This window comes from Odocoileus virginianus, chromosome 21 (assembly GCF_023699985.2).
Source record: "Odocoileus virginianus isolate 20LAN1187 ecotype Illinois chromosome 21, Ovbor_1.2, whole genome shotgun sequence".
Classification (NCBI taxonomy): domain Eukaryota; kingdom Metazoa; phylum Chordata; class Mammalia; order Artiodactyla; family Cervidae; genus Odocoileus; species Odocoileus virginianus.
The window spans coordinates 37,607,088-37,630,424 of record NC_069694.1 but is presented as its reverse complement, the minus strand read 5'-3'; the positions used below and the strand labels follow the sequence as shown (position 1 = coordinate 37,630,424).

Below are 23,337 nucleotides of genomic sequence, written 5' to 3'. Positions count from 1 at the left end.
CCCAAAATAAACATCATTCTATTTCTTTATTAATAATATATACTTCTCATTTTGTATTATGTCGTATTGCATTGGCTGTAACTTTCAGAACAATATTAAGTAATATTCCTTCTTCTCTGCATATTTCTAATGCTGATATCACTAATGTTTTACTATTAAATATAATGTTTTACTATTAAATAAATATAATATTGGTTTTAATCTTACACTGCTTTCTTATATTAAAGAAATACTTTTTTATTTCTACTCTTAAAATAATATTATTAGGGATTGGTGTTGAATCTTATCAAATACATTTTAAGCAGCTATAGAAGCATTTTTTCTATTTTATGTAATTATTTGATGTATTATATTAATAACTCTCCTATTATTTAATGATTTCTACCTCCCTGACTATGGTGAGTTATTCCCTTACATACTGCATAGTGTAACTTGATAGTATTTGCTTGGCAAAGTTGTAGACATTTTATGTCTCTCAATATGTGCTGCTGGGTATGTTAATCCAGACTTTTCTTGCTGCTTTCTTCCCTTTTCTTTCTACCTGCCATTTCACTAAGTGTTGCTGCCAACCCTCAGATTGTTATTGGCCAACAGGTAATAGGGAAGAAGGCAATACTCTGCTTCAGAATCTTGTCTCAAAATTCGAACTAGCCGTGTCGTCATCTCAATGAGTAAAGAGAACTGAGTGGTGAATATCTGTAGAGGAAGGTTCCCATCAATCTGGGTGAGCAGAGCATCACTTTGCATGATAGACAAACGCCTGTCCCGCCTCCGTGTGACGTTGCTAATGAGAGCCGCCGTTTGACGAGAGCCTTTTCTGTGTCAGGTACCTTATCTGTATTATATCATTCAAACTTCACACTACTCCCAGGAACAGCATATCCCCATTTTACAGATGGGGAAAGTAAAACTGGAGGGTTAAGTAATGTGAACCAGCTCAAACAGCTGTTGGGTGGCAGAGCTGTCGTTTCCACACAGGGCTTTCTGGCTCCTCTTTCTATACAAATACAGACTCACAGAAGAGTGCTCTGAAGAGCTCAGCAACAGCTCAGAAAAGGGGAGAAGATACGGCTGTAAAGACCACACTGCGAGACAGGATACCGCAACTGCCACGAAAGAGGGTCAGGCATAGTGTTTTTTCATAGTGCTTCAGATTCATCTGGAGGCTGTCGGGAGCCTTCAGGAAGGGAGGAAGGGTCTTCTGGGCTGAGAGAGCAGTGAGAGTGAAGGCTTGTCGTCAGGAAAGCCTAGGACATGTTTACAAAAGAGAAAGAACTGTGCTCTTTGGTGGGCGGATCGTGTGGATCATGCTGCTCTGTAACTAAAGATGAGACTGGAAACTTAGATTGGGTTCCTACTGTGGCACCCAAAAGATAGATGAAGGAGTTTATGTTTTAAAAGGTAGGCCACAGGGAACCATTGTAGTTATAGAAACAAGGGGCTAACAAAGTCAGGTCAATATGGATCAAAGAGGGTGAAGATAGGAGGATGGGAGCCCTGTAAAGTGGCTATAGCCCATATAGACAAGATATAGAGGGGGCATGGGTGAAGAGGGGCAGTAGGAACAGGAGGCTGGGATCTAATTTAGGGTCAGATACAGGTCTGTCTAGTCAAGGCTATGGTTTTTCCAGTGGTCATGTATGGATGTGAGAGTTGGACCATAAAGAAAGCTGAGCACAGAAGAATTGATGCTTTTGATCTGTGGTGTTAGAGAAGACTCTTGAGGGTCTCTTGGACTGCAAGGAGATCCAACCAGTCCATCCTACAGGAGATCAGTCCTGGGTGTTCATTGGAAGGACTGATGTTGAAGCTGAAATGCCAATACTTTGGCCACCTGATGTGAAGAGCTGACTCATTGGAAAATACCCTGATGCTGGGAAAGATTGAGGGCAGGAGGAGATGGGGGTGATGGAAGATGAGATGGTTGGATGGCATCATCGACTCGATGGACATGGGTTTGGGTGGACTCTGGGAATTGGTGATGGACAGGAAGGCCTGGCGTGCTACGCTTCATGGGGTCGAAAAGAGTCAGACACAACTGAGCGACTGAACTGAACTGAATTGAACAGGGGTGGGTTTGTTAGGTTTGTGCAGATAGGATGCTGGGAGCATAGGAGTGGCAGAATCAAGGATGCCTTCAGGCATCTGGAAGTATTAGACACTGAAGGAAGGGCTCAGCCCTTCCTTCTTCGGTGACAAGGCTGGTTGTTGGGTGAAGAGCTTCTGAAACACCCAGATGGGGAGTGGATGCCTCCTGAGAGTTCAGATTGGAGCCATCTGCCTAAAAGTAACAACTGACATTGTGGGAGGTCATTAATGTCTTTTAAGGGAATGATCTTAGTGAAGGTTGGTGAGCTGAAGCCAGGCAGAGATTCTCTGCATAACCCTAGTTACACATCAAAATGACCTGTGGATCTTAAAACCAAACTAGAATGAGGTAGCTGAAAAAGTTTCATCTCTACATCTGTTGATTCAGAATCTCAAAGCCCAGACTCCTGCATAATTTAATAGGTCCACAGGTGAACCTGTTCTACAGAATCAAGAACCATGAGTAAGCAGCAGATATTTGCTATAAGAAGTGAAGGAACAAAGAATGATACAGGTATCCTTCCTAACCCGAAGAGAGACGTGCCATCTGGGTTTCTCCAAGTTTCCTCTTTCACATCCTTCAAGCGTCTTTTCACTTTGTGGATTCTATCAACATCTAGGTATCATAATTGAGAGCTTTTGGCTGCTTTAGCAGGCATTCACCCCTCTTGTCACTGGATGTTGAAGAATCAGAGTATGTGAGAGCTGAAAGGAAACAGTGGTTTCAGTCCAAGGGTTTGCCAACTTTTTCTAGCATGGGATACTTTTCAGACAATGAAATCTTACATGAAACACTAACATGGTAACAGATAAAAAGTTGAACAATTCTGAGAAAACCACAGCCTAGAACCCACTTATTCTTCCCACTTGTCCTGAGCAGGGAGAGTTCTTCCAGATCAAGATCACAGGTTAGATCTAACCTGCCCCCTTTCAGTCAAGGGAACAAATTGTGTTTCCTTTTTTTTTTTAATTGGAGGACAATTGCTTTACAATATTGTATTGGCTTCTGCCATACATCAACATAAGTCAGCCACAGGTATACATATGTCCCCTTCCTCCTGAACCCCCTCCTATCTCTCTCCAGCCCACTCCTCGAGGTTGTCACAGAGCACTGGGTTAATTAAGTGCCCTGTGTCACACACCAAATTCCCACTGGCTATCTATTTTACACATAGTAATGTATAGGTTTCCATGCTATTCTCTCCCAGCCTCTCCTTCCCCACTGTGTCAACACGTCTGTTCTCTGTGTAGGACATGGAAGCGACATAGATGTCTGTTGAAATTGTGGTACATGTAATGCAGTGGAATATTACTCGGCTATAAAAAATGGTTTAAGTCATTCCTAATGAGGTCACTGTAGGTAGAGCCTATTATACAGAGTGAAGTAAATCAGAAAGAGAAAAACAAATATCACATATTAATGCATATATATGGAATCTAGAAAGATGGCACTGATGAACCTATTTGCAGGGCAGCAATGGAAATGCAGACATGAGAAAAGGGTTCTTGAGCAGTGACGTTACTGATCTGAGGTGGTAAGTTAGTTAGGGTGGATTCTCTAACTCCTTATACAGTTTTCCTTCCTTCACAGGGTGTTACCACCCCCTCTAACAGTCGCCCTAAAATTTCACATTCCGCTTCCACAGAGAAAGGTGCGCAGGGACTCAAGTTGCCCACAGTCGCTTCGGCGCGGGGGTAAGTGAGGGAGCAGGCTGCAGCTGTGACTGCCCTGAGTGATGTGCTTTATCTGCGGGGATGGCATCCGTCTGCACTGCTCCCGTTTCTGCTCTCTCTGGAGTTCTGAGTGGCCAGCAAAATCGTTATCTGCCCAACTCTGGGAGATAAAAACCTTGTTAGTCTTAAAGTGAGCGTTTCAGTGGTTGAAATTTTGTCAGCGGGATGACTATGGAAAAACTCTGTTTCATACCTATCTGAGGAGAAAAGTGATGAGACCTAAAGAATGATAGTTGAAAATGAGAACAGTTACGTGTCTCTTGCATGTTTTGTGTGATGGTCAAAAGAGGCTACTCTGAGGTATTTTTGGTATTTAACACACTTTTGGCATCTAACCTGGAGGAGGGCATGGCAACCCACTCCAGTACTCTTGCCTGGAGAATCCCATGGACAGAGGAGACTGGCAGTCCACAGGTCTGCAAAGAGTTGGACATGACTGAAATGACTTAGCACACACACTTAGCTGGCATACTTCCCAATTATCCCAAAGCTATCTCCTGACTGCAACTCAGCTCCTTGGGAATGTTTGTCATAGCAGAAGGAGACACAGATTCTTTTTTTTTTTTCCTGTATTCCTTTTACCTTTATTTTGAATTAATTTCAAACATTCAGAGGGTCACTTACATTGTACAAACATTCAGCAAGATTTACCACTTATCAACATTTCACTCAACTTGTTTTATCACTATTTATACAGATTTTATATTAGAGGCTAAGACACATTTCTGACTTTGAGGAGCACACCTTTAAATTCTCGTAGCTTTAAAAATTTATTCAGAAACTTGAAGGATTTTTCCCAAACAGTTTCATTGAGGAGATGTAACTGTTCTACTCATTCATGCTCTTTATTTGTGCAATGTGCCACTGCTGAGTTGAGTTGCTATTATTTAGTTGTGTAAAACATGGCTTTAGTTGAGATCATGAAAAGCTGGTCCATTTCTGTTTCTATGCAGGAACATTGTCAATCACAGGATCCATCTTTCTAAGGAGACCTGGAACATGATGTTCCTTTTCTTAGTGCCAGGTGATTTTAGAATCTACTATTTAACTCAAAACTTCTTGTGAAAAATCTCAACAAAAAAAAAGTGGTTGTTATTTCTAAATGATCTCCCAACACCCTGTAAGAATCTGCACTTCTTTCATTTCTGGCATCATTGCAAATTTTCCTCATCAGTGTTGGAAAGAAGGACCTGATCTTTGTGTCCATGGGGGAGACGGTGCTCTAATTACAGATCCATCTTTAATTTCTGGTGAAGTCAGCAGCAAAACAGCCAGCATAGAGACTTTTCCCAGCTGCGGCCGCCCCGTGAAGGTGACTAAACCTCACAGGCACCCCACTGTGCAGAGCAACCCACCATACAGCTGCTTATCTTAGCACTGAGTTCCACCTCAGAGCCCAGCTTGCATTTATACACTTAGTAGTACTAAAAAATAAAATTGGAAGTTCCATAAATGAATAATTCAGCAAACACATTCTGTCTTTAATATCTGGAAAATTCACGCTGTTTACATTTTCTCCCTGACTCTCTTTCTTCCTTTAATTTATATCAGCAACCAGAGCAGCATGGATTGAAATGCACACGTATTCATTTCCAGCTTCCAGCCTGGGCTCCTCCTCCCCACTTTTGCCTCTGCCTTGGGCCACTCCTCTTTCCTTGGTGGCTCGGACAGTGAGGAATCTGCCTGCAGTGTGGGAGACCTGGGTTCGATCCCTGGGTCGGGAAGATCCCCTGGAGGAGGACATGGCAACCCACTCCAGTATTCTTGCCTGGAGAATCCCATGGACAGAGGAGCCTGGTGGGCTACAGTCCATGCAGTTGCAAATAAACACGACTGAGCACAGTACATCCACAGAGGTTGGGACTGGTCCCTTAGCTTGTACACTGAGGAGGTGTTCACCCCAGCTTGCACACTGTCCCAGCGGCAACGATTCACGTATCATACACAATATATGTAATAATGATAACACGCCTTGGATTTACAGAGACTTCCCAGTGAACATAGCACACTCACCTTCATTATCCCCAGAGATGACAAGCCTTGAATCCACACAGGGCAACTCCCTCCCGCCCAGGAGACTCAAGGAACACTTTGAAGAATATACCAATCTCCCCAAATTCCCTGTTGAAGAGCATTATCTGAGGCCTTGTTAAATATTCAGATTCCTGGACCCCAAACAGACCTACTGATAACGAACATCTCAGGGAAGGTCCTGGGAATCTGTGTTTATGGCAACAGCCCTAAATGGTTCTTATCACCAGACAAGGCTAGGAAATACTGCTCCGGAAAGATTTCCATCATCTTCAATGGCTCAGTGCCAGCAGTCCCGGGAGGACCCAGTGACCAAAGTGCTGGGCATTTATATGTTGCCAGTGGTTTGTTAATAGCAGGGTTTAAAGGAGGTTTGATGCCAGAGAGCCCAGGCTCCATCCTTGGTTGTAGACAGGTACTCTAGATGGAGATGAATCACGAGAGACTGAGGAGTTAAGAGGAAAGGGCTAGGTATCTCAGTAACAGTGACTGACCTCCTCTTTTTCTGGCCACAGCATGCAGCTTGTGGGATCATATTCCCCTGCCAGGGATTGAACCTGGCCCCTGGCAGTGGAAGCATGAAGTGCCAACCACGGTATCACCAGGGAATTCCCTTAACCCCCTCTTAATTTGTCCAGCCCTGATGGCTTAAAACTCAACATTCAGAAAACTAAGATCGTGGCATCTGCTCCCATCACTTCATGGCAAATTGATGGGGAAACAATGGAAAGAGTGAGAGACTTTATTTTTTGGGGCTCCAAAATCACTGCAGATGGTGACTGCAGCCATGAAATTAAAAGATGCTTGCTCCTCAGATGAAAAGTTATGACCAACCTAGATAGCATATTAAAAAGCAGAGATGTTACTTTGCCAACAAAGGTCCATCTAGTCAAAGCTGTGGTTTTTCCAGTAGTCATGTACGGATGTGAGAATTGGACTATAAAGAAAGCCAAGCACCGAAGAATTGATGCTTTTGAACTGTGGTGTTGGAGAAGACTCTTGGGAGTCCCTTGGACTGCAAGGAGATCCAACCAGTCCATCCTAAAGGAAATCAGTCCTGAATATTCATTGGAAGGACTGATGCTGAAGCTGAAACTCCATACTTTGGCCACCTGATGTGAAGAACAGACTCATTTGAAAAGACCCTGATGCTGGTAAAGATTGAAGGTGGGAGGAGAAGGGGCTGACAGAGGATGAGATGGTTGGATGGCATCACTGACTCAATGGACATGAGTTTGAGTAAGCTCCGGGAGTTGGTGATGGACAGGGAGGCCTAGTGTGCTGCAGTCCATGGGGTCGCAAAGAGTTGGACACAACTAACTGAACTGAACTGAACTGATGTTGCATCTGACCTAGGTTTGCAGTTTGGATGTATTCTCCTTCCATGAGGGCCGACAAGTCCATTAGTAGTACAGTATATAGGATTAGTAGTCCATCAGTATTGTAATACAGAGCTGTTTCTCTGCTTCTCAGAGAATCTTCTCTGCTCCAGGCAGTCTTGGAGGGAACGTGGTGGTGATGGACCAGTGGGAGCAGACTGGCAGGTAGAAGCTAAGCTGTAGAAGCTGCAGCTTGAGACCATATACATTTCTGAGGTTATGAAAGGCAGCAAGGTGCTAGGATTCAACATGTAATACTTTGGTTAATGGGCTTCTCTGGTGGTTGAGTGGTAGAAAGAATCTACCTGCAATGCAGGAGATGCAGGTTCGATCCCTGAGTTGGGAAGATGCTCTGGAGAAGTAAATAACAACCCACTCCAGTATTCTTGCCTGGGGAATACCATGGACAGAGAAGCCTGGCATGATACAGTCCATGAGGTCACAAATAGTCAGACATGACTTAGTGACTAAACAACAGCAGCTTTGATGTTGGTTGAGTCACTAAATTGTGTCTGACTCTTGTGACTCCACAGATTGTAGCCTGTCAGGCTCCTCTGTCCATGGGATTCTCCAGGCAGGAATATGGGAGTGGGTTGCCATTCCCTTCTCCAGGGTATCTTCCTGACCCAGGAATTGAACCCAGATCTCCTGCATTGCAGGCAGATTCTTTAATGACTGAGCTATGAGGGAAGCCCCAACAACAGCTTTGGTTAATCCTAATTCATTATATTGAGGGATGATGGTTTCTGTTCTGTACCTCAAATTTTAGTTTCCCATGGTGACATTAGGTATTTATAGAGCAAAGCTGAACATAAAGTTTTAGATTCTCAATGATCTTAGGAATATTTTATTTTTAGAGGATAAATGATCATTGAATTGAAATAAAGCATGAGTTAGCTTTTAGTTATAAACCATTACTGTGTATTTTGTGCCTGATAACTTAACCATGTCACTCTGGGATTGATGAATCTGAAGAAACATGGAAATTTATTGGCTGTGGCTATGAATCTAGTGATGTGGAGATGCTGGATTTATGTATGTTAATTTGAGTCATATGCAAGTCAAAACATGCATATTTTTAATCAGCAGATGGTTTAGTATGCTTTCCACACTTGTAAAAAATGAAAAGTACTGCAAGCTATTTTTTGCCTTGTCATTCATTCTGTCAACAGTATTTATTGTGAACCCAGTGAATGTGGTACATTTGAGTACAAGACAGAGTTACAAATGCAGTGGAAAATAGGTCCCCTTTGTAGGAGAAGATAGGATAAGCATGGACACAGATTTTGCGCACTTTAGGCTTTGAGAAGAGGTTCTCTAAGATTACCTGTGTCATCTGAACTTTTATGACTCAATGGATTTCTTATATAATTTCAGAGCTGCTTCATGACTATTTTTGTTTGACCTATCATTGACATTTTGTACTAAAGTCATTAACGAATTCATTCAATAAATAATAATATGCATCCAGTGCATGTGGCATACTTGCAGGTAACATACTACAGAGAAAGCTGATCCCTGCCCTCAAGGAGTTTGTGGTCCAGTTGAAAAGGTTGCTGAGAGGGACTGAAATGAAAGCTCAGGTCATCTACTTAAAAGGTAGCTAATGCTCTCACCAGAAACTTTCTTGGTGATTCAGGCGCTGAAGTATCCTCCTGCAGTGCAAGAGACCTGGGTTTGATCACTGGTTAAGGAAGATCCCCTGGAGAAGGGCATGGCAACCCACTCCAGTGTTCTTGCCTGGGAAATCCCAAGGACAGAGGAGTCTGGCAAGCTACAGTCCATAGGGTCACACAGAATCAGACATAACTGAGCAACTAACACTTTCACTTTTTCCTCTTCTCACCATCATAACCCCAACTCACTTCAGCTATGTTGGATTCTTTATTAGATTTCCCAAGTGGGGACACACATAACTCATAGCCTTAGATGCATATATTGGATGTTTAATTTTGATCATAGACTTCAGTGAGCAACTTATTTCTGCATTTCAAACCATTCTTCAGTTTGCTATTTGTTGTAAGTGTAGACATTTTTTTATTGTGCTAAAATATAAAAAGCATAAAGTTTACCATTTTAACCATTTCCAAGTGTATAGTTTAGTGGCAATAAGTATTTGCAATGTTCTACAACCATCACCAATATCTATTTCCATAATTTTTTATCATCTCAAACAGAAACCCTGTACCTATTAAACAATAATTCTTTTTCCTTAATCCCTGTTAATCTCTATTCTACTTTCTGTCTCCATGAGTTGGCCTTCTTTAAATGCTTCATACAAGTAGAATCATATAATACATGTCTGTATATGTCTGTCTTCTTTCACAAAACATAATGTTTTCAAGATTCAGCCATGTAACATATATCAAAATACCCTTGCTTTGTAAGGCTAGTAATATCCTATTGTATATCTACTATATTTTGTTTGTCCATTCATCTGTTGATGGACACTGGGCTGTTTCCATCTTTTGGCTCTTGTGCGGCTATGAGCATTGGTATACAAGTATCTCTTTGGGTCCTTGCGTTCATTTCTTTTCGGTATATACCTAGGAGTAGAATTTCTGAATCATATATTAATACTTTTTGAGGAACCACTAAACTCTTTTCCACAATGGCTAGACCAGTGTGGTTAAGTATAAATTTTTTTTTTTCATGAATGTAAGTTTTTTTTTCCATGATTCTACATCACATTGTAATTGGTGGAAATTGTAGCAGTCTGTTCTGACCTGTGTCCTTACCTCTGTTTGTTTATTTCTTCCATTTTACTTTTAGGGCAGAAACCATGACAAAAGGTGCCTTAATGGGAACTGTGCTCAATAAATAATTGTTGTTGAGTCAATTGATTCTGCATAATAAAACTTAAATGAATATCTGATGAATTTGCTAATACATATTTCCTGATAATGGACATTAAGTTCAATGCTCCACCAATGCAGATATATCACAAAAGCAAAGTTTTTAGAAGGCAAAAGAAAGCAAATGGTGAAAGAGGAAATTACTAGATACGATTAGCGTGTCTAGTGTTAAATGGGGGCAGATTTTTGAGGAGCTGAAATACTTAACTGCAAAATAATTTGAACTGGTGATGGATGAAAGGAAGGGTGGAGTTTTTGGGGTGGGAATGGAACTTTGAGATTGTTTGGAGGTAGGAGTGAGATTGGAATGTAAGGGAGCATGGAAGAATGTTTGCCATGTAAGAAAGGAAGCAAAGACTGATATATGGTGGAAAAGGAAAACACTCGAGTGTTAGCGATATGGGGCAATGAGGTTAGGATCCTGACTGGTAACCACCGCCTGGAAATTGAGATGGTCTTGCTTCTGTTCCAATGGAGGGCTTCTCTGCACTATTTGGGGGCACTGGCAAATGGGAAATATAATAGGTTTAAGGTTTTTTCCTCTGCAGAATGAGATCAATCACATAAAAATATTTATTAATGAAGAAAATATATCACAATGTTGACAGCAGTTTCCTTCAGAACTGTTGTCATGGGTGAGTCTTTGAAAACCTTTTGTGTATTGTCTAACTATTGTATAATAAGGATATCCTACTCTGGAAATCAGAAAAAAAAGATAACATTTTCATCTTTCTCTGAAAAGTGCAGTTTCAAAAGTTCACATGCTGTTGCCTAGGAATTTTTTTGGTCTAAGTCATAGAAACAGGCAATGGCTGATTTAGTCAGGAAGGAAATCCACTAGGAGGAAATAAGGTAGTTTACAGGACTGGAGGGAGACCAGAAGAACCAGGGAGGACCCTGAAATGCAGCCTCAGGCGGGATGTCCAAGCGCCACAATCAATGAACTCCAGGCAGCTTTTGGTCTTTGCTCCCTCTGCACAGTATCAAGTAGGGAGCTTCTGAATGGCCAACTATGGGTCATGTGCTTGCCCCTGGTAAGGCCTGGCACCTTGATTAACTACCGACCTTGCTGACTATCTCCAAAACAGGAGGAAACTGAGGTGATATTTCCAAAAGAAGGTGGAATAAAAAAAAAAATCAATGCCTGCTCTGTCATATTTTGTAAAAGATAGAATTCATTTTATTACACAAGCAATTATAATTGATTTTTAAAAGTGAAACAACTGTGTTCTACGTATGCTTGTTTAATCATATTTATGAGACAGATATGCTTTCTTCATGTTCTTCCCGGGGCCCTGAAAACTAGGCCTCTTTAATGGGTATGTGTGGGCACAGGATGAGAGGGGTACAGAGGTGATACTGATCCTGGGGGATCCATTGTACTTTTACAGAAATATTTTAAAATTTTAATTCACTCACTTTTCAACTAAAGAACAGTAGGCAAAATATTTGATTCATTAAATACAACAAATTTATATTATGGCCAATTTAAAATGCTTTAAGTTGACCTCACTGGATTTGAGGTGAGATGACTTGTTTTAATCTAAGTTTTTTCTTTTTTTAATATTTATTTACTTTTATTTTTGGCTGTGCTGGTTCTTCATTGCTGCACGTGGTCTTTCTTTAGTCACGGAGAGCAGGGCCCACTCTTTGTTGTGGTGCCCAAGCTTCTCACTGAAGTGGCTTCCTCTGTTTCTAGGGTGGTTGGGCTCAGTACTTGTGGCACATAGGCCCAGCTGCCCTGCAGCATGTGGAATCTTTCTGGAGCAGGGATTGATCCCATGGGAAGCCCTAATCCAGGTTTTTTGATTTGCAAATACGAGATGCCCACTTTGAAGCTGCTAAAGCCAAAGTGGACTGCAATGAAAGAATTCTATCTAAAAACTGAAACCTCAAGGATCGGGTTCTCCTGAAGAAATCCAGAAATAGAAAGGCTTTAAGCAGGGCCGGAAGCTTTTCAGAGCACAAACACAACGCTGTGTTCACGGCCCCTGTCGTTCAGTCTCTGCCCCTGTTTCTCTTGATGTCTGTGCTTCCTTCCTCTTTCTGCAGAGAGTGAGAGTCTTGGCTTCCTCCTGGAAACACAGGCCCCTGGAGCTCTCCTAAAAAAGCCTCACCTTCCTTTCAACTATGTAGGGATTCCTTTGTTGATGAATCCCAACGTGAGAGGGACACACACAGGGGCTGGCCCAGCCTGGATCAACCCAGGCCTGTCAGCCCTAAGGTACAAATGTGGCAGAGGTGGGGAAGCAGTTTGTGGCTGAGAAAGTGAGAGAAAGGGGTGGGTGTGAGTTGGGCGGACTGTGCTAAAGTTTCCCCCTGTAATTGTTGAAGAGAGACAGGAATAGTCGGGGAATAGAAGAGAGGAGAGGGGAACAGTGGTACTGAGAGAAACGTGGAAAAGTGGTGGCTATTCAAGAAGAGAAAATCAAAGGGGTCGGGAGGAAATAGCAGAGTGCTTAATAAACTAGAATTCTTTGAGCTGCGTGAAACTGAAAACCTTTCTTACAGTGCCTTCCCCAGCAAGTTCTCTCCTGTGACAGGAAGTCCTGAGAGGTTAAGTCTGTGAGGCAACAACGGCAAGAAGCCCAGGTTCTTTTCACTTTCTCATTCTGCCTGGCTTGGTGTGGTCTTTATTATTGTCAAATGCAATTACATCCAAGGCCAAAAAGAAAACTTCTCTTAGATGTGAGGAAACACCCAGCAGATTCTCCTCACTGACCAGAAGTGTGTCTCATGCCCATTTCTGAACCAAACACTGGTCAGAGCCAAGTTTGGCTCAGAAGGTCAAGATTCACCCAGGGGAGCTGGGCTGGGGCTCATCTTCCCAAGCATACGGACATGAAAACAGCGGGGACCTTGAAACAGTGGGTGGGGAGGCAGTCGGCAGTGCTGGCCACAGAGAAGGAAAAGAAAAATATAGGACTAGAGGAGCAGAGAAACAGACGGTGAAAGAGAAAGGAGGGAGGCAGAAAGGCGGTGGGGAGAGCGAAATACAGAGAGAGAGAGACAAGCTCATAAAATCTGGTGTCTTAGGTTATAATGCTATTGTCATGTCTTGCTGCTTAGCTAGGCAACTATTAGAAGAACATGCTTTACCTATTCGTACTGCCATTGAAAGATTAATTATGTTTTCAGTATTTAAACTTATTAACCATTTTTTTCAACCTCAGAATTATAAAGGAGATGGTTGTAGGGGAGTCTCTGGGGAGAAAATTACTCTCATTGTTTTTTTCCCTTAAAATAGGCCAGAATTTATTGAGTCAAGAAAGGCAGTGCTGAAATAAATAAAATGATTACTTAGTTATTTGTTTGTCTTTACTTACAATTTTATCTTTGTCATTGTAAAAGCAATATAACCACATTAAATAGAAACCAGAAACATGAAAACACAATCACCCACAATCCCATAGTGTAACAACTATTATAATTTCAAAAGAATTAACACCTAAATTTTTTTCACACATAGCCTACTCAATAACAAGGGAAAGTGTGCATATATAAACTTTCCATTCTTCTTTGTAACACGATTTATTATTATTATTATTTTAAAAAATGGCAGCCTACACTGTATACCATTTTGCATCTTGCTTGTTTCATTTAATTTTCCTATTACTTTGAGATATTTCCACAAAAATAAAATTGAACATTATAATACAGTCACATGTTACCACATAGTCTTTATAATCATCATCCTTAATGTCTGTAGAAGATTTGAGTAAATGGCTCACCCATTTTTAAAATAAATATTTATCAAGCACCTGAAACACTGGCAGGGTGCTAGTAATTCTAAGATTAAAAGGAGATGGACCACACCCTTGAAGGAGGGCACAGCAGAGGAGAGGAGACAGGCAGGTAAATAAGCAATTACAGGTAGTCTCCAAGTGCCAAAATGGGAGAATGTAGGAGGCGCTGGGGAGATGAAAGAGGGAGCCTGGGAAATGCTGGCTGAAGGTGCTGAGGATAAGTAAGAGGGCTCAGCTCACAGACGCAGGGCAAGGAGAGTGCTTAGGGAGAGATCAGGAATGATGTGTGCAAAGAAGAGAAACACGAAGCAATGTCGTGGTCCAGAGGGCTACAGGGAGCTGGGTACAGTCCCTATTCTAGCATCTTTAAGTTGTCACCAAGTTTTCAGTATAGCTGTGATGTACAACTTGTGGCACAGAACTTTTCTCATATTTTGGAGTATTTTGTTGGCTAGATTCCCAGAAGTGGGACTGCTGAGTCAAAATGTAGGAGCATTTTGACCTACCACATATATCCAAAACACTTTCCAAATGGATGGAATCATTTTATAATGACACCAGCAATATATGAGCAAACCATTGCTTATTATCTCTATATCTTTACCACTGAGTTAACATCTATTTCTTCAATTACCGTAAAGTTAATTTTCACCATATTTATTACTATTTGATGTCTTTGTATGTGATCTGTTTTCTGCTTTTATTCAATCACTGAGATTTTGTATTTTGCTTTACTGTATGAGCCCTACTAAGATATTCATACTTTTCTGTTTATATTTGCTGTCACCATTTTTTGGTTTACGTTTCTATGTAATATTGATCTATTTGACTATGTTGTGTCTTAGTCGCAGCATGCAGCATCTTTGTTCTATCATTCGGGATCTAGGCTCAGTAATTGTTGCACTTGGGTTGCCCCGTTGCGTGTAGGATCTTAGTTGCCTGATCAGGGAGCGAACCAGCCTCCCTTGCATTGCAAGGCAAATTCTTAGCCACTGGACCACCAGAGAAGTCCTCTATGTTCTTGTTTAAAACAATGTTTGACACATAGAAGTTTTAAGCTACTACCCAGCCATCTCCACTGATTATTTCCTTCTATTGCTTCTAAGTTGAGAAATACTTCTAGCCAGAGGTTTAACAAATAGCATTCTATTTTCATTGGAAAAGACACTGATGTTGGGAAAGATTGAAGGCAAAAAGGAGAAGAGGTGGCAGAGGATGAGGTGGTTAGGTAGCATCACAGACTCAATGAACATGTATCCGAGCAAACTCTGGGAGATAATGAAGCACAGGGAAGCCTGGCATGCTGCAGTCTACGGGATCACAAAGAGTTGGACATGACTTAGGGACTGAACAACAATTATATTTTCTGGTTTGCTTTAAAAAATATATTTAACTCATAAATCCTCCTTGAAACTTGGCTTTGACATATGAAATGAGAATTCAGCTAGTCCCCCTGCCCCAAATTACCAGAGTTATCTGAACTTCTCCTCCTCTGTTGGGTTTTATTTCAAAGACAAATCCTGCTTAGGATCAACTCAGTCATCAGCTGGATCTAATTTCTAGTACTTTTCTGAGTTGTGGCACATCACCTTAAGATAGACATTTCCTCTGACTTACCCAGGAATCTGCAATAACTGCTTTACTTACATATACGAAGAATTACAATGTAGCACCAACAGCTTACGGCAGCACCTTCCTGTTAGTGGGGAATCTGCTGCTAAGCGTAGACTTTACCTTTGAAACCCACCAGATTGGTGGTAGTCTGCTGTGTGCTTTGGCTGGGTAGAGGACACTTTTGAGGTAGAGAGTCTTATTTCATCCAAAGGGCCGAAGTCACTGTTAACCAGTGTCATAATTCTAGGGTCTTCTGCTTCTTCCACCTTTGTGGGGACCCTGGCTCCTACCTGTGACCTCAGTATAGCGCTAATCCCTCTCAAGGCCAAGCCTATTTAAGTGTGGTTTATTGCAAGGAAAAGTAACTTCTTGCTCCTCCTTGTAGGCTATCAACTAGCTAGCTAGGTTTTGAGAAAAGTGAGGGGGTGGTTAACTAGGGAAACCCTATGCCAAATGTTATCAAGCCTACTGAAGGATCACTTGGTAGCTTAGGAAGCATGCAGATTTCTGTGCCCAGTACCAGGTTTCACTGGCTTGGGGCTGGAAAGTTTCTCTGATCTCATCTCTTTGCAGCTTTTTCAAGCCTTAAAAACATACCCACAGATGTTTACACACAGTTCTGAGCAGTTCTTCATTCTTTTTCCCTGAAATACTGATACCTGCTAGCTAGCACCTATGAAAGTGCCCCAGGAGGAAGGCAGATACACAACTAATGGGCACACTAATGCCTGAGCAGGGCTCCAGAATAATTTCTAGCTTCGTTCTATCCTTCCTCAGAGGTCAAAAGCTTAGTCGTTCGTGATCTGTACACCCAATTCGGATTCCCCAGAAGGCCGTCCTAGAACTCCAGGATTCCTCCTTAGAGTGAGGACCGGTCAGGTTCCTTCGGCACTATTCCGTCTTGTGGGGGCATTTGCAGTTCGGATTTCTGTCGGCTACAGGCCCTAGGGCAAGGATCCTGTCGTGCGTCGGATTCCTTTGGGCCATCTCTCCTTCCTCGTCCCCGTCTCCTGGATAAGCCTCTCTCTCCCGCAGGTGGGGAGGTTGAGTTGGAGCCACATTCAGGGGAATTCAGGGGACTTTCCTATGCAATCCTCCGGATTCGCTCCCATTTCCCGTCTCTTCCCCCTTTCCCTAACGCCTTATCCTTCCCCTTTGCTCCCAGCAAAGTCCACGACCTCTTTCCTCGTCGCCTCAGTGGCCCGGCGTCTTTTCTCGCTACAAAACCGGAGCAGGGGGTGTGAGTGTGGCTACACCAAGAAGGATGCTCGTCCTGCAGTGGGGGGCAGGGGGAATGATTCGTCCCGAGGATCCCAACTCAACCAGCCCTCTCACCCCGAAACGATCCTTTCCCCCTGGTCCCTCCAGAAGCTGTGTGCTGCCGTCGGTGGCAGAGGGGGACCATCAACCCCAGTCACTCCTCCAAGACTGCTCCCAGTGGGCGCGCTCTGCGGGCATCCTTACACCTCCCTTCGGCCTGCCATCCTCCCTACCTACCCGCAGTGCTCGGGGGTCCGCGGCGCTCCCGGCTGGCCTGAGAAGGGGCGGGGATGAAGCGAGCGGGAGGAGCGGAGGGCGCTGGAAGGAGGGGGCGGCGAGGCTACGTTGAGCCTCCCGCCGCCCCGGAGCGCCCGAGCCCGTGCGCGCGCGCACCTCACCGAGGCTCGGGCGGCTGGCGGCGGGCGGAGCCGAGGGCGGTGCGGGCGGAGCGATCGGCGGGCGGAGCGAGGAGGGGTGGGAGGGAGCGCGCGAGCGGGCGGGCGAGTAGCGTCTCCACCAGCATCCGCGGCGGTCGCGTTTGCCCGAAGCCTGGAGGCTGACCATCGTCCGGCGGACGGGCTTGGGAGCTCGCCTTGTGCTGGGGGCCAGCCTCAGCGAAGCTCGGGGCTTGCAGCCTGCTTCCCTACTCGCTCGCGGCCACCCCGGCTCCGGCGGCCTCGGCGCGCGCCAAGGGCTGGAGGTGTGGGAGCCACTCTCCGCTGCTCGGTCCCTGCGCTGCTCAGCCCGGGTTGGCCGCCGCGCCGCGGCCCCGAGCGGCGTCCCCGATCCCCAGCTTCCCGCCGGCTGCTCCGAGCAACGGTGCTCCGGGGCTCCAAACTCGGGCTGCCGGGGCAAGTGTCTTCATGAACCCAGAGGATGTCCGGGAAGCATTACAAGGGTCCTGAAGTCAGTTGTTGCATCAAGTATTTCATATTTGGCTTCAATGTCATATTTTGGGTAAGTTGGAGCGCTTCTGGGATTTCAACTATTGTGGCTGATCGATTCGCGACGATTTCGCGCACGTTGCTCTCAGCCTTTACTTTTCGCTGCCCCTCGGGCGCTTGTCGGAGCTCGCAGAGGCGTTTGCCTTTCGCCCTTTCAGCCTGCGCGTTGGAGAAATAAACATTTAATCCTTTCTAGGAATGCGCAAAGGTAAAAAGAAAAACGGAGCCGGAAAGGGGACACCCAGGCCTTGAGGTTGCTTTTTAAGGGACGAATAACGTAGATGCAGATGAAAGAAAGGGTTCGGCAGTTGGAGAAATGAGCAACCACTCGAATGAGATTTGCTCCCGGTGGAGTATGGATGTTGGGCAGAGCGTGGTGTCATAATAGGGAAGGCTAATCGGGCAGAGTCGACCCTGAGGTCCACCTCTGACGGGGATCTGATTGGACGAGGGCTTGGCTCCGTGTTGCCGCGGCCAGTCCGTGCCATGCTCAGCGTGTATCTTCTTGCACCATCTCGGGCTTTGTGTAGGATGCAGATGCGGCGGTATATGGTTCTGTAATGTGCACGTAAATATCGCTTCCTGCACGCTCATCTCTTCGTCTTCATCGGGAAAGCGCTCCTTTTGCATAATGGACTGACCAGTGGGTGTGCGGGCTGGAGGTGTTTATTTCTCTGTCTGAATTATTGTCAGGATCATAACAAGTCACCATCAACATACGTTTCAGTGTGTTGGTACCTCACGACCTCCTTTTCTGAGGAGTGACACGTAGAGCGGGCCGTTTTGGGGGAAACCTTGGAGAAATGCAGAGGAGAGACATGTTTTGTGGGGATACCGGGAGAGCAAATGCTTGAATGGAAGGTTCATCCATGCTTTGCTGGCACCACAATATGCTGGGCACCGATTGTAATTAGGCTGGGGTGCCTACTCTTCTGTATTGTTTGGCTTCTCTTCTTTGATCTCACAAACATGTTCAGCAACCAGACAAAGAGTTCACTAGGACAAGGGGAAACGTTGCTTCAAAGACCGTGTTCCTTTTCCTCTCCATCCCATCCCATTCCATCCTCTTCGTTATTGGGCACTCCCTCCGCCCCCACTATCCCCCCCATGGAAAGTAAAGATGGTGGCTGGCTGGGGTGGGGGGAGTGCTCTCCAAGTTGCTGTTTAGTGTGGATTCAGTGTGAGGTCAACAATAATCCAGTGGTGGTGGTGGGATCTATGATAATCCACAGCAGTCTGAACATGGGATGTATTTACTTTGATTCTCCTTTAGTTTGGGCCATTTGTTTGAACATATACATTGATGAGAATAGTTGTCGATACAGCTCTTTATATTGCTTTCTTCCTACCACGCATTTACTAGGCTATTTTATTTTTATTCTCTGTTTTCTCTAGGAGTGTCTTGCATTGCTCTTGCATGTTTTGCAAAAGGGAATGAGAGGGATTGGAGACCACTCTCTGTGTCAGCATGTCATCTGGCCTCAGGACTGATAATGGGGTGGGGACACATGAATAAACATCAGATCCAGTCATTCACACGCCACTTTTTGCCAGAGGTTGGACATGATTCCTGTTAGCAGTCACCCCCCACCTCCCCACCACCCCCCCCTCCATAGTCAAACACTGCTACAAATGTAGGAAGAAGAAATTATTTTCTTTCCTTGCTTCCTTTTTTTCAACCCTTGTTGGACATATTTAAAAGTCACATTCCTGGGTGAGGCGTTTTGATTTTATCTGAACTTGAAACTTTCATGACTTTGAGAGTCAGGGACTACCGCATTGGGACTGAATCTTCTTGGGGTGGTGAGTTCAAGCCTCTTGCTTTTACCTGAACACTTCCGAAAGCTGAACATTTCAGCTACCAGGCAACAAAAAGCACCCAGGGGCTTTCTCTACAGTTTCATAGCAGGAGGTGGAAAAGAAAGAAAGGGATTTGGGCCTGTTTCCCTGACAGTTTGGTGCAATTCTGTAGTGTGTACAGAGGCACATTTACTGTTTTCTGTGGCTTAGGGTATAGCAAAACCTCTGGAATTGTAGAGAGCAGCAAAGAACTGCGGAGTGCTTGCGTGGAGACTTCCAAGAGAAAGTCACATTTTGTCTGATTTTGAAGGTCTTCATCTCTTGGGAGGAGTTTTATGGGAAGCCTGAGAAGAGACACGGGGCTGTGGAACTAAACCATCTGTCCCAGGCAGAATTGTTATGTAGATACCTTTGTTCTAAGGACCCTTCTCTGACTCTGCTTTCTACACGCCTTGTCCTTCCTTACTGTGCCTAAAGTCTTGCACTCATATACCACCTTGTACCTTTGCTATCCTGCTCTCTGCTTCAAGGTTACCTCATAATTTGGGGAATTATTTGGGAATTACGGAATCTCTGAGTTTGCAGTACCCTGGTCTCCAGAGTGATGATCAGCAGGAAGGTAGCCATGATGTTTGATCACAGTAATTTAGACTTGAGACGTTAGTGACTGAAGAGCTGGGACTGGCGGCCTGGTCCTGTAAAGTTACACACCTCTGCTCTCTGCAGTAGCTGTCCTCTCCGTGACTGCTGGATTCAGCAGCCTGGGGCTGCTCTTCCACAGTTGTGAAGAAGACATTGATTACAGAGGACATGGTTTCCTAATCTTTCCACACCGAAACTCTAGGAAAAAAATTTTAAAACATTGTAGACATTGTGAGATAAAGTTCTGGTAAAATAAAACCTGAGAATTTGGTAGCCCTAGCACTGAGCGTTTGGTTCTCTTAGTAATGAGGAGTTTGACTTTTCAGTACTCAGTTAACTGCCCCGGCCTCAGTTTCTCAACTGTTAAGATGAAGAGTTAGTGCTCACTCCAACAGCACATTGGGAGAAGGCAATGGCACCCCACTCCAGTACTCTTGTCTGGCAGATCCCATGGATGGAGGAGCCTGGTGGGCTGCAGTCCATGGGGTCGAGAAGAGTCGGACACGACTGAGTGACTTCACTTTCACTTTTCACTTTCACGCATTGGAGAAGGAAATGGCAACCCACTCCAGTGTTCTTGCCTGGAGAATCCCAGGGATGGGGGAGCCTGGTGGGCTGCTGTCTATGGGGTCGCACAGAGTCGGACATGACTGAAGTGACTTAGTAGCAGCAGCAGCAGCAGCCGACAGCACATATAATAAAATTGGAACAGTACAGAGAAGGTTAGCATGGCTCCTGCACAAGAACGACATGCAAATTCATGAAGTGTTCCATATATTTACGGCCACTATGGAGAACAGTATGGAGGTTCCTTAACAAACTAAAAATAGAACAACCCCATGACCCAGCAATCCCACTCCTGGGAGAAAACCATAATTTGAAAAGATACCTACACTCCAGTGTTTCTTGCAGCATTATATACAATAGTCAGGACATGGAAGCAACCTAAATGTCCATCAACAAAGGAATGGCTAGAGACGATGTGGTACACGTCTGGAATATTATTACCCAGCCTTAAAAAGGAGTGAAATTGTACCATTTGCGAAGATGTGGATCGACATACAGACTGTCAGAGAGAATGAATTCAGAAAGACAAAAACAAATGTTGTGTATTAATGCATATATGTAGAATCTAGAAAGATGGTACAGATGAACTTATTTGCAAAGCAGACATAGGGATACAGATGTAGAGAGAAAACATATGGATACCAAAGAGGGATGGATTGGGAGATTAGGATTGACATATACACTACTATGTATAAAATAATGACTAATGAAAACCTACTGCAGAGCACAGAGAACTCTATTCATTGCTCTGTGGTGACTGAATGGGAAGAAAATCCAAAAACGGGGGGGTATGTGTATAGATATAGCTGACTGCAAAGCAACTATACTCCAATTTAAAAAACCAAAAATGAAGGGTTAGTCAAGTTGTAAGTTTCTTTCTAGTTCTGAAAAAAAGAATGGGTTTTTTTGAGCTCCAATATGCTGGGGAAGAAAAATATAAGAGATGAGCACTAAAATATAATGAAAATAGCATATATTGGGACACATTAAATTATAGACTTTTTCTGTCAGTGAGATTTGTCTGAAAGTAACTTTTATTAATTTATTTATTTTTCCCTCAAGGACTCTTTCATTTGAAAAAAATCTTTCCCTAATTTCTTCTTGGCTTGTTGACTTATTGGTATAATAAGCATACTTTTGTATCCCCACTATGAATCTCAAATGTAGTCTTGTGAGTCATTAAATATATTTTTTATTATTGGAGTTAGAGTTTCATGTGTAAAATCTGGATCCTTTTATATAATACTTGTAATGGTATTCTGAGTAACAAAGTCAACATCTTGTACAGATTCCTTTCTCATTAGTTATCACAAGGTGGCGGTGGGGGAATCTTATTCGCCCTATTTTATTTTGGAAGAACTCAAGCCAGAAAGGAATTGATTTTATTGAGGGTGTCACCATACTAGGACATTTCTTGGAAAATCTGAGACTGCTCTGGGGTAGGGGAGGGAAGAGAAAGAGAGTTACTTCTTTTGGGTAATGAAGCTCCACACCCTATCACCCAGCATTAATAGATATTTTGTTCTGGGCTTTTTTAGGTTCTGACTCTAATACATAAAAACTGTTACTAGGCAAGGAAATTGATCTCAGTATTCTGGTTATCTATTGCTATATAACAAACAACCTCAAAACTTAGTGGCTTAAGGTAAAACTTGATTACATCCGACAATTCTGGGATTTGACCAGGCTCTGCTAGGCAGTTTGCACTTGGAACCGTCCATTTCAGTTGCAGTGAGACGGAGCTGGCTGGAGTTAATTGAAGGCTCACTGGGGTGGGATACCCAAGATGGTACCCCCACATGACTGGCAGTTGATGCCAGCTGAGAGCTCAGCCGGTGTTGTTGGCTAGAGCACCTCAACGTGTTTTCTTCCTTTTTCTAAGACTGGAAGAAGCAGCTTCCAGCCAGTAAAGACTACTCCTTGAACTGGTCCAGTGTCACTTTCATCTGTTCCTCTGGTTAAAGCATGCATGCAACCCTCTCAGTTTCGAGCGGGTGAAGAGGCAAATTCCTCTTTTGTTAGATGAGTGTCAAGGTTGTGTGGGTTGTGGCCATCTTTGGAAAATACAATCTGCTAGAGCCTTGTTCAGTCACTGAATTGTGTCTGAATGTTTTGTGAACCCATGGACTGTAGTCTGTCAATGTCCTCTGTCCATGGGATTTCCCAGGCAGGAATAGTGGAGTGGTTTGCCCTTTCCTCCAGGGAGTCTTCCTGACCCAGGGATCGAACTTGCATGTCCCTCATTAGCAGGCGAATTCTTTACCACTGAGCCATTTTTGTTTATGAAGGAAAGATAACATTACCCAGTGGGCTTCACTGGTGGCTCAGATGGTAAAGAATCTGTCTGCGATGCAAGAGACCTGAGTTTGATCCCTGGGTTGGGAAGATCCCCTGTTGGAGGGCATGGCAACCCACTCCAGTATTCTTGCCAGGAGAATCCCCATGGACAGAGGAGCCTGGCGGACTCCAGTCCCTGGGGTCGCAAAGAATCGGTCACAACTGAGCGACTAAGCACCACATTATCCAGTAGAGTTGTAGATTTGACGATGCAATCAGATATATTACCAAGCACCCTGTCTCAATATTTAACAAATGGTGGATAAGGTCTGTGTCATTATCTCTAGATTTCATACTATTTCCATCCTGTCTATAGAGCTTCTAGAATACCTTAGCCTGG

General features: G+C 43.9%; 1 protein-coding gene, 1 long non-coding RNA gene and 1 other non-coding gene across 3 annotated transcripts in view; 2 read left to right on the top strand and 1 right to left on the bottom strand.

Annotated features, from left to right (window-relative positions):
- Window positions 1–13,387: 13,387 nt before the first annotated feature.
- On the bottom strand, window positions 13,388–17,204 carry LOC139030225 (uncharacterized). The gene is made up of 2 exons (XR_011482519.1): window positions 16,945–17,204; window positions 13,388–16,720 (listed from the first exon to the last, which is right to left on the bottom strand). It is a non-coding gene; the product is annotated as an uncharacterized lncRNA (long non-coding RNA).
- The window catches only part of TSPAN5 (tetraspanin 5), a 177,530-nt gene continuing 171,377 nt past the window's right edge, over window positions 17,185–23,337 (top strand). The window contains exon 1 of the mRNA XM_020901652.2: window positions 17,185–17,664. Within this exon, the coding sequence (XP_020757311.1) occupies window positions 17,584–17,664 (81 nt within the window). The 5' untranslated portion in view covers window positions 17,185–17,583. The remainder of the gene's footprint in view (window positions 17,665–23,337) is intronic.
- On the top strand, window positions 20,769–20,873 carry LOC139030301 (U6 spliceosomal RNA). The gene has a single exon (XR_011482604.1). It is a non-coding gene; the product is annotated as a U6 spliceosomal RNA (small nuclear RNA).